General features: G+C 33.8%; 1 protein-coding gene across 1 annotated transcript; it reads right to left on the reverse strand.

Moving 5' to 3' along the window:
• Positions 1 to 241: 241 nt before the first annotated feature.
• On the reverse strand, positions 242 to 2,476 carry LOC127114228 (zinc finger BED domain-containing protein RICESLEEPER 2-like). The gene is made up of 3 exons (XM_051046548.1): positions 1,802 to 2,476; positions 374 to 1,696; positions 242 to 280 (listed from the first exon to the last, which is right to left on the reverse strand). Exons 1-3 carry the CDS (start codon positions 2,474 to 2,476, stop codon positions 242 to 244), a joined length of 2,037 nt encoding a protein of 678 aa, XP_050902505.1.
• Positions 2,477 to 11,483: the final 9,007 nt, after the last annotated feature.

The raw sequence follows: 11,483 nt of genomic DNA on the forward strand, positions 1-11,483 counted from the left end.
GTGTCGGAAAGCTGAGAGTGTGTACTATCATTTAAAATAGGTTTTAGTAGAAATTGAATATTTTTCTGAGTGATGATGTTGATATGCATTGTACTATTTATATGGTGGCGTGATATAATCTTAAATGCATTGTTGTTGCTTATTATGTTGTATGCTAACAACTAACAAGTAATAAAGACTAAATACACAGTTAATTATACAACAATCTCACTCACTTGCATTGATAGCTCTCTATTTATCATCAAGGGAGTAATGTAATTTTTGTTTTCACTTGCTCCACCTATTAATAAAAAGAAGAATTTAGTTTTAAAAATTATCAATGCTATTTTTAAAAGTTTATATTATACTTAATAATCAAAAGAGAGCATATTACCTTAGGTTTGTTCCTAATTCCATGCAATATTCGAAGCCAATCACCACCACAAATTAAAGCTTCGACAGTAGATGAACTTAAAGAAGCTCGAAATGAATCGATAACTCTCCCTCCGGCGCTAAAGGTTGACTCCGAAGCCACAGTAGATATTGGAATGGCAAGAACATCTGCTGCCATATGGGACAACACTCTATATTTTCCACAATTCAATTTCCACCATTCCAAGGCACAGAATGACATATGGTCGTTATCTTTAGGTTTGTAAGTTAGCTCATTCAAATACTCTTCAATTTCAGATTTTACAGCAGGAATTGCTTGTTGTTCTTCGATATAATTCATTAACAATGACCACCCTGAGGATTTTTGTGACTCCAAAATAAGCCCATTTTGATCAACACCACTTCTACTAGATCCTTCTTCACTATGCTCATTAAGTATATCAGCATACTCTTTGTACATATCATCAAGCGCGATACACACATTTTCTATATTTTTTCTAGCATCAACTTCCGGATAAATTAAGGGAAAACACATGTTAACACCCATCATTTTGATCCTAGGGTCCAAAACAGAAGCAAGCGACATAACAAGATTACATTGGCTCCAATATTTGTCAAATTTTCCCTTCATCGCTTTTGCCATTTCTTTCATAAAATCAGATTCATCTTGGATAGCTTGATCTAAAACTAGTTTGATTCGAAATACCTCAGCAAGATATAAGTTAGCAGTTGGATATTCACTACCTGAAATAATATTTGTAACAACATTAAATACCTCTAGCAACTTGGAAACTTTTTCAACCTTTTCCCAATCATCATCATCTGGAAGAGTTGTATAGCTTGGTTCTCGATCTTGAAAACGAGGGAAGACTTCTTTGAACTGCATTGCAACTAACAACATTTGATAGGTGGAGTTCCAACGAGTAGGGCAATCAAGAATTAATTTTTTACCACCAAGCTTTAGTTGTTGAACTATTTGTGAGAATGTTTGCAACCTTGCTTCAGACTGATTGATGAACTTCACACTTTCACGCACGTCTTCAACTATTTTTGCTATTTTCCCAATACCATCTTGAACAAGCAAATTTAGTATACGCGCACAACAACGCACATGAAATAACTTTCCATCTAACACTAATTTCCGGTGCCTTAAAATCAGAACTTTTAACTCTTTCAAACATCTATCGTTGTAATGTGCATTATCCACTGACACACTAAATATTTTATTTTCAATACCCCAATCTTTAAGACATTTGAAGATAGCATCAACAATATCAACACCACGCCGAGGAGGAGGAACATGAACAAAACTAAGAATGCGTTTCTGCAAAACCCAGTCAGCATCAATGAAATGGCCAGTTAACACCGTGTATTCTATCTTCTGATTTTGTGACTTCCATAAATCAGTGGTTAATCAAATCTTATTTACTATCCTTAAAGTAGACTTCAACTTTTTTCCTTCAGCTTCATAAACAACAATACAATCATTCTTCAATGTCTTCCGACTAATTTTCTCATATGAAATATTATAACACTTCATCATAAAATGAAAACCTTCTTCCTCAACAATACTAAATGCATGTTCATGCATCATAATCCAATGTGCGGTGGCTTCTCGTTGTCTTTCATGGTCATATTTACCTCCTGAATTCATTAGTAGTGGTCCAGAAAGCTTCTCACCAATCTTGCTTTTTGTTGGCTGAAAGTTTAATTTTTTTTGTTGTGCTACTAGCTTCTTGTAAACATGACATGTTTGTTTTAAATGCCTCATCAAATGACTGGTTGATCCACTAGCAACAACAGAATAATTGTTTTTACAGTGTATACATTGCCATTTTTTTCCATTCTTTAATTCCACTTTTTTGAAGTGATCCCAAACTAGAGAAGTTTTCTTCCTCTTGGACTTTTGAATAACAATGTCACTGCTCTCAACATTTTCTTCATTCACAACTTCATTTGCCGGTGTTGATTCATTTGTTAGTGGTTCTTCATTAGTATTTGCATTTAAATCAATGATAGGATTCAATACATTTAAACACTCTTCTCCATCTTTTGGTGGTGATTGTGAATCTCCCAATGATTCAAGTGAGGTACTATATGACATATCTACAATAGAAAAATAAATAAAACCACAAGTTCCATTAAAAAAATCATTAAAATTTTTAAATAGAACATAATAAAAAAATTCTCATAACAGAGTTATATATTTAGTTCAAACCAAGAAAAATAGATTCAGAAAGAACATATACAAAACAAAGAAAATAAATAAAATCCTCATAACAAAGTTATAGTTCATTATATACAGGAAGAACATATTCAACATATTCAGAACACAGTAAAAAATGACAAAGCTACTAAAACAATCACATGATGAGAATAATAATATTTACCTCCATTGAAAAAAATTGTTGAATCTGGAAGAAAGAGTTAAAGTTTTTTTTCTTCAAAATAGAGAACAAAGACTGAAAATACGTAATATGAAGGATGAAGGAAGTTCTCTAAAACCTAAAATCTAAAAAGGAATACTAAAGGTTTTGCTTTTGGAAAATGCAATACTAATAAATGGGCATATTTAAAATCTTAAAAATAGTTAATAATAATAATAAAGTCAAAAATAATATAAAAGGATACAAATTAAATCATATAAATGATACAATATTTAAAAAACGTTATTTTTAAAGTGGTAGTTTAAAAAACAAATTTAGAAGTAGTTTAAAATGACACTTTAAAATTAAAAGTCACGGTGCATTATGTTTTTTTTTTTGAGTTAGAAGTATTTTACTTTGTATAAAAAAATGTCACAAGTATTTTTTAAAATATTTAATTTGATAAGTTAAAAGGTTAAAATCTATACATTATTTTTTCAAATGATACTATTGAGATATATGATTTAAAAATATTATATATATATATATATATATATATATATATATATATATATATATATATATATATATATATATATATATATATATATATATATATATATATGTTTTAACATTTCTTATAATGACATGTGAGTTAACTGTTTGTTATTATTGTTCTGCTACTATTTAATAAAAGTTAACATTCATACATGTAGTTAATACTACTATTTTTATAACTGTCAAGTGTTACATGTCTTTTCGATTGAGCAGGTTGATTGTATGTTGTAGTGTAGCAGCCTAAATTGCATGTTGAATTGTTGTACTCTAATAAATGTTTTAAATTTACGCAGGGGCAAATTTAGGATGTTACATTTTGCTGGGATGCTTTGCAGCTTTAATGAAGTCTTCATGCGTGTTAAATTAAGATGTGAAAAACAAATGTATACATTGGGTATGAAAATATAAGATCTTATCTGATGGCATTTAATAATTCTAATGCTTATGATCTAAGTATACTCGTGGATGTTGTATATCAATGGACATGATTAAAACATTTTTATTGAGGATGCTTCTTAATAATTATAATGACCTATGATGATCATTTAACCTCTTAGTAAGTTGAGAAGATACATCTCTAATGGATTTATCTGTCTCATTATTTAAGTCGAGACTTGATTCAAATAGTTAGAAGAAAAGGATTTATGACAATGCCTTCTCATTCCCTCGAAAGGAGGAGCTTTCTCAAGTCCACTTGGGATTTAAGGTGGTTTACTTTTTAGATATTGAAAAATAGGAAAACTATAATTAACCCTCTAAATAAGTGGTTTATTATTTGCCAATCAATTAATTTTCTTTATCATTGATAAAATATTTGAGTTTTTAGCATTTTAGGAGAAAGGGGTGCAATCTCAAACAAAAAGTGATGTCAAATATAGCTAAACACTCAAATATTTTAGATTTGGTATCCTTCATGTGGACACCCCACTTTGCTACAATCAATTATCCTTCATATTTCCAGCTTTCTTGGAGTCTTTGAAATATCTTGCATGTTGAGTTTTTGAATATACTCATGAAGTCTTTGAATATATTGCATGTTAACACACCCTTATCATTTCTTCTTTTGAGGATTCCACTGGATGAAATCTATTCTTCACATTCTCTTCTTGACGGAGTTTCTCCATTAGACGTTGAATCTTTTGAGGACCGTTCAACCATTGAGACTGTTTGTTTGGAGGAGATTATTGGACTTGATTCTTCTTTAAAGGAGTTTGTTGACGAATTAGAGAAGTAATCTTATAGATTTAAGTTCATGCCTTCATCCTTTATCATTTGAATCAACTCATTCAATTTCTTGATGATTTCTTCCTTCTTGGATTTTGAAAATTGTAAACATTTCCATCTCTTGATTTAACGATTCGACCAAGTTTCTAAATCCAGTTCTTAACTTTAAGATATTTTTTAGTGATTAAGGCTCTAAGATTATTTTCAAAATAGTGTAGATAAATATTATTCCTTCTCCTAATGTAACAAGTAACTCAATGTATTCCTACAAACAAGTTATAATGTCGTTGAAGGTCTATAAGTCGGATCCTTTATTGGGTCACACTTTCTCCTTCTTCAATCCTATATTCTCAAGATATCCAAGTACTAGGTATTGTAGGAGCTTCCACCATCAATCAACACTCGAGATACATATAAATTAGTGATTATGGCCTTTATTACAAAAGGTAATACCTCATTCGAGATCCCTTCTATCTTCTAGTTGAGGTGTTTTTGTCCTTCTTGTTGACATTCATGAACTCAGAAATCTTCCACTTTACTGTACCTTTGGATGGGTCACTCGCCCATTGGGGCACCATTTGTTATGGAAGCAATGTACTTGATTTTCCGATTGTTCTCTTCTTCCTCCCCACTACTGGTATCTTTTCCCTTTGACCTTACAACAAATTTGACCATTTTCTTAAGGGACTATTTCTTCTTCGAGGAGTCTTCCTGTTAATCAGTGCATTTTTATGCACCTTTTTCTACTATTGTACTTAGGAAAATCTATAGTTTATTCTATTATTTTTAATATTTTAGTGTCTTTTTATATTTAAGTTTATTTTTGGATTTATTTTATTTCCGTACTTTATTTTTAGCATAAATAGTTATTTGATACCTTGTCACTATGAGATCATGACTTGAGTTACGAGAATTAGATTGACGCGTTCTAATAGGTGTTAGAAAGCTAAGAGGTTAAGCTAAAAGCTTCATGTTGAAGTCAGAACCTGATTCGGAATGAAGAAGGGTCGAATAATTCGTTTTACTTCCAGACTTAAGAAAATACTTAGCTTTTGGGTCGGTTTTGTATTTTTTCGGGTCGGTTGTTATTAGACCTGAATTCCCTTGCTCTATTTAAACAACTTAGTAGTTTAGGATTGAGGGATTCAACATTCATGAAATAGAGAATAGGGCATACAAATACCATGAAGATCTAATTCCCAAAGAGTTGATCTGCTATATTCGAATTCCACTTTGAGGTTTTTATTAATTTTAGTTTAATTTCGATTTCTTTTCAATTCTTCCTATAAACTCGTTTGCTTAATTCGATTACTTTCTGTCGCACCTCGAAAAAATGGGGATACGACTTCAAAGCGAAGCGCGATCGCACGCTCGCAATGATGAACTGAACAGAGTCGCCACCGAACTTTATTTATTCCTAAAAAGGAAAGGGGAAATATCGATAAAACCCAAGACAAAGAAAGGATAAGATATGGTCATCGCAACCAATATCAGGGTTCGGGAGTCGATTACGCAAGGGGAAGGTATTAACACCCCTCACGTCCGTTGTACTCAACGGGAACCATTAGGTTAGTTGTGTGCGTTAGTGTTAGTTGAAATGTTAGGCTTTTCGATTTATTAGGTGGGAAAGAAAGAAAGGATGAGAAGAGAATGTTTTTGGATTTTTTAACGAAGGACTAAACCTAAGTTTTTTATTAGTGGGCCTGACAAGATTTGAAAATCCTGCTCCTACGTATCTCAAAAGAGAAATCAAGGCTTACGTAGTTCTGGGTAGAAGATGTTTGTTTGTTGGTCGATTTTAGCGAAAGCTATATTGTATTAATCGACGAAAACATTGTTTCACCCAAAACAAATGAGGAGTGGACGCATACCACACATCGAACGGATTTATAAATCTACATTCGGAAAAGCGTCACTTATCTCTACTCAACAATCGTGGCCGAAACATTGTTTTGTATCACTTAAGACAATATATCTTTTGTTTATGAAAAAGGTTTTTGATCAATCGCACGGCGGCGAGAAAAGCGTTTGATTGGTTGGATGTATTTTGAGTGATGGCGAGGACTTGGATGAGCGAGATATACATCTCGAATCCTAGTCTCAGGAGTGCACGGTATACACCATGTTCCATTTCCATCTTTATTGAAAAAGTATTAAGGTAGGAATTAGGTATTTTGAAGTTTGAAAGACGAGTACTTGTGACCTACAAGCTCTTACAGCTTGGGTCTAATACTCGGGACTACGTCTAGACATTCCACCCAGGCAGTCTGTTTCTTTCCAATATTGCTAAGAAAATGATTCGAATATTTATGAGTGTTTTGGAGAGAAGACGAATATTTATGGCTTGCAAGCTCTTACAGCTTGAGCCTAATATTCGGGATTACAACTGGATATTCCCTCCGGGTAATCTTTTTCTTCCAACTTTATTAAGAAGATGGTTTGAGATATTTACAGGTGTTTTTGGAAAGAAGACGAATATTTATGGCTTGCAAGCTCTTACAGCTTGAGCCTAATATTCGGGATTACGACTGGACATTCCATCCAGGTAACCTTTTTCTTCACGTTTTATTTAGAAAACGATTTGAATATTAGAGTGTTAAAGTGAAGACGAATATTAACGGCTTGCAAGCTCTTACAGCTTGAGCCTAATATCCGGGATTACGACTGGACATTCCATCCAGGTAACCTTTTTCTTCACGTTTTATTTAGAAAATGATTTGAATATTAGATTAAAACAACTAAAGTACCGAGGTTTGAAATTATTGAAAGTTAAGTTGATGTTGCTTAAGAGCTCATTGTAAGAAGGCCCAAGAGTAAGCCATGTGAGGTTGATGGCGATGCTTAAAAGCAATCGACTTACAAGGGTATAAAAATGGGCTCGACATTGAATCGAGAAAAAATGTGATTTTAATAACTTAAAATGGTTTTGAATGAATGATGCAATTAAAAGAAAACAAATCTATGTTATGATAATGAAACTATGAATATAACAAAGCATAAACATAAAAAATGTTAAAAGAAAAAAAAAACACTACACATGGGTATCAAACTCACTCCACTAAAGATCATACAAACCACCCCTTTCCACCAAACCACCTATGACTAGTTATTATTTTAATACTAATTTAGATATATAAACCAAGATAAATTAAAAGAGTTAAATTAAAAAAACTAATAAAAAAGAAAATCTGTTGGACTACCCTAATTAAACCCAGCCGCTTGGCTGTTGGGTTTTTCAATGGGAATATGAATTGAAAAGGAGGAAACATTTATTAACTATTTAGGAAGTTTAAACAAAATTTTTAATGGTTTCAAAAACTTATTCTGTTTAAAACGAATTAAAGAAAAAGAAAAACAAATTGGAATAGTAACAAAATCGTTCTTTCCCAATCTCACTTTTTCTCTCACACTCTCAAACAAAACTCACAGTCGCGTCCCTCTCAATCTCACTCAGAAACCTCAAGATTTTTCTCTCTCGCTCTCAACCGCTATCCCTCAACCTCATGAATCTCTCTCACTCACTCTCAGCAAAACTCACAGTTTTAAAGGAATCTGAAGTTTACCTCCGGTGGCGATTTGGTAGTGACGATGACGATGAAGCCTAAACTTCACTCTTTCCTCTCTAATCCAGGTATGTTTCGATTTTGGGGTTAGGGTTCTTGGTCGAATTTGGTCCGCCTCCCTTTTTTCTCAAATTTTTTCGTCCCCTTTACTGATTCGCCTCTCCCTATTTATGTTCACAGCTTAGGGTTTCGAATTGGTCCCCTGGGTTCCCAAAAGAGTATCTCTGTAAAACTCCTTTTGATGCTCAGAAATTGGGTTGTCCTGTTTAATGCTAAAACCGAAAACGGTATTCTGAACTTAGCTTTCTCCTTGAATTTTGTCCTAATTGCAATTTGGGAATTTTCGAATCTTTACTGCCTTGGCTAATTAGTTTGTGTTTTTTATTACTGCAGTGAAATGGTGAAAACGTGAGGAGCTTGGTTTTGTTGGTTCAGAGTTTCATATTCGAAACCAAGATTTGTTATGCGTTCAGCTCAAAATTCTTTGTGACACCCTGTTACGATATGCAACTCGGTTCAATCAGTGCGATTTGGTATAGTTCAAGCACAACTTCGGTGCGATTTATAGTTTGTTTTGTGTTTCAAATTCTTCTCCTTCTCCATCGTGATGTTGTTGCTGATTGAAGCTCTATTTTGCCTTGTGAATTGACGTTTCATAACTTACATACCAAGTGTTGGGTGAAATGTATGAACCGAAATCTTTCGCTTTTCTATCTTGGAATTTCTTGATTGCAGGTCTGTGACATTGTTATCGTGCTGTGGTCAATTATGGTCGGAGAATTTTTGGAGAATTGGTGTTGTATCAACCATTTTGCAACTTGCACACCAAATGTTTGGTAAAATTCCTTAACCAAGTTTCTTTTCTTTTTTCTGTTTCGATTTCTTGTGATTAGGATACTGAATTGTTGTGCTATTGGTGATGATTGTTGTTAGGTGAACTCTTGTGATGCAATATTTGTTTTTCAAACTCTAACCTCCTCCCTTTTTGGTGTGATATGTTGGAAAGGTTTTAAGTTGCTGCAAGCTTGTTGTGGTTGCGTTTGTGGCACCGTACTGCATGAACTGGCATTATGATCACTGCTGGACGATGCCATTGCAGGGTGCCTGCTTCGATGTGCTGTCTAATTGAGTTTTCTTCAGTTTGGTTTCGCAGGTTCTGCCGTTGATGTGTTTCCGTTGCCGTTGGAGTTGGCTGATGTTGTACTTGGTTACGTGTTTCAACTCGCGGCTGGTGTGCGCCCGTTTTATTTTTGTGGTAGCTGGGAGGAGGCCTTGTTTCCGTCAATGTCTATTTGGTGGTAGTGAGATACTTTTGCCATGGGCTGCTTGTGAAGTTCTTGTTATGATAAATTCCTGCACGGCTACTGTTATGCTAACTATTGGTTTGACATGGTTCGCTAGTGAATTGTGAGGTGATATTGTCGGTCTGTTGTCATGTTATGGATGTTCATGCAACGCATGTCCATTAGTCATCATAACTTGATCCGGCCGTGCAATAATCGCATTTTCTTTCTTGAGAGGAACAGAATCATAGTCATTAAAATGGGACCAGCCAACAAGTACGCATCGGCATATTCAACAATCTCGGCATAGAATGCAATCCTCACAGCATCCAAATAAGTTCCAACTTTATGAGAATGATGATCTGGAACCATCGTTTTAACCAATGGCATCACAACTAGCATGCAATCCCTCGCATCAGCTAGTTTGACAAAGGTGCCAGCTGCTGGCTACCATGAGCTTAGGAACATCTACTAGTGCTGGTTTCAGTGCTTGGTTTAGAAACTCTGAATTTGGTAGGCGGCAAAGTTGCTAGATTTAGGATTATTTGTGTTAGCTTTTTGTGTGTTGTATTGTCATGAAGGTTCTATTTTGTGAATTTGAAAATTGGATGTAACAAATGAGAATCCACTGTAATTTCGGGAATTGCCCAAGGTTGTAGCAGCTTTGAAATGTTAATGTGTTGGTTTGAATTTTGCATTTCGTTTCAAATATTATAATCAAAGGTCCGTGAAATGAAGCAATGGCTTTGGTTTGAATGAGTCACGGTTTGTAATTAGGATGCTTTTACTTGGTGAAATATGGTTTACTGTTGTAGAAATGGACGTGCATTTGGGAGAAACATGTATGTATGAATATGGTTTTTGGAAATGCTTGAAAGCTAAATATTATTGAATGTTATGAAACGGGTGTATGTGCTATTTTGATTTGGGATGAACTATGGATGGAAAATGGATCATGTTTGGTTATAAAATGGATTTTTAGAAATAATCCAAGACTAATTTAAATATCAATTTAAATAATAATAAAGAATCAGTAAAAACCAAATTAAAATCAAATTAATTCATAATTTGTTAAAATTACTTTGATATCAATTCTAACATTTATTTGAAAATTAAAATCAATTAGAGTTTGAATCATTAGTAAAAATAACAATTAAAATTAAATTGAAATTTGGAATTAAACTTAATTTGAAATTAAAATCAAATTGAAAAATTAAAAAAGTCAAATGATTAAAATCCATTTTATAATCAAAAGCACCATGATCAAAAAGGCATAGACAATGACCAATGTGTAACAAAAATATGGATTTGGGAATGAATGTATGCAAATGAACCTTAGGGCAAGTGCCAAAAAAATGAAAAAAATGGAAAAAATTCAGGACCAAAATCGGGGTATGACAGTTACCCCTATTTAAGCGTCTTCAACTAGAGAATATGAAGCAGGACACTCTTCATATGATCATAGTGGGAGATGGTTAAATACTAAGAAGACCCGGATTTTGATCCTGAATCCCTATGACATGATGTGATATGATATGATATGATATGATATGACATGATATGATATGCATGGATGCATGATTCTCTTTTTTTGTGATTTTTAATTTCATCTGCTAGGGATATGGTGGACCCTTAACAGGAGATGCTACTTAGACAGACCAAACTGTGGGGAATGCTGATGGTCTACAGGAAGACAGGCAAATGGTAAGAAAACAACTTGCTGGGGAAGACAGTCCTGCTGGAGAATCAGACACACACTGGGGAGTAATCGAAGTGGAATTTGATAAGCAGTACTCAGAATACAAGGGATTTCGGTAGTAAGTTCACATATGACTTACTAAACCCGAATAAAGGAAAAGATGCTACAACAAGTTCATATATGACCTGACCACGCTGGGGAATATCAAGAAGTTCTGACAGCAGGTTCAGGTATGACCTAACAAACTCAGAAAAATTCAAGAAGAGTGTACCAACAGGTTCATATATGACATGATAATACTGGAATGAAAGCTCATCAGTAGGTTCATATATGACTTGACAACACTGGAACAATCATAGAGAAAGACCCTTCAGAACAGGTTCAAGTATGACCTGATACCGGAATAAAAGCTCAACAA

Source organism: Lathyrus oleraceus, unplaced genomic scaffold, assembly GCF_024323335.1.
Source record: "Lathyrus oleraceus cultivar Zhongwan6 unplaced genomic scaffold, CAAS_Psat_ZW6_1.0 chrUn0437, whole genome shotgun sequence".
Classification (NCBI taxonomy): domain Eukaryota; kingdom Viridiplantae; phylum Streptophyta; class Magnoliopsida; order Fabales; family Fabaceae; genus Lathyrus; species Lathyrus oleraceus.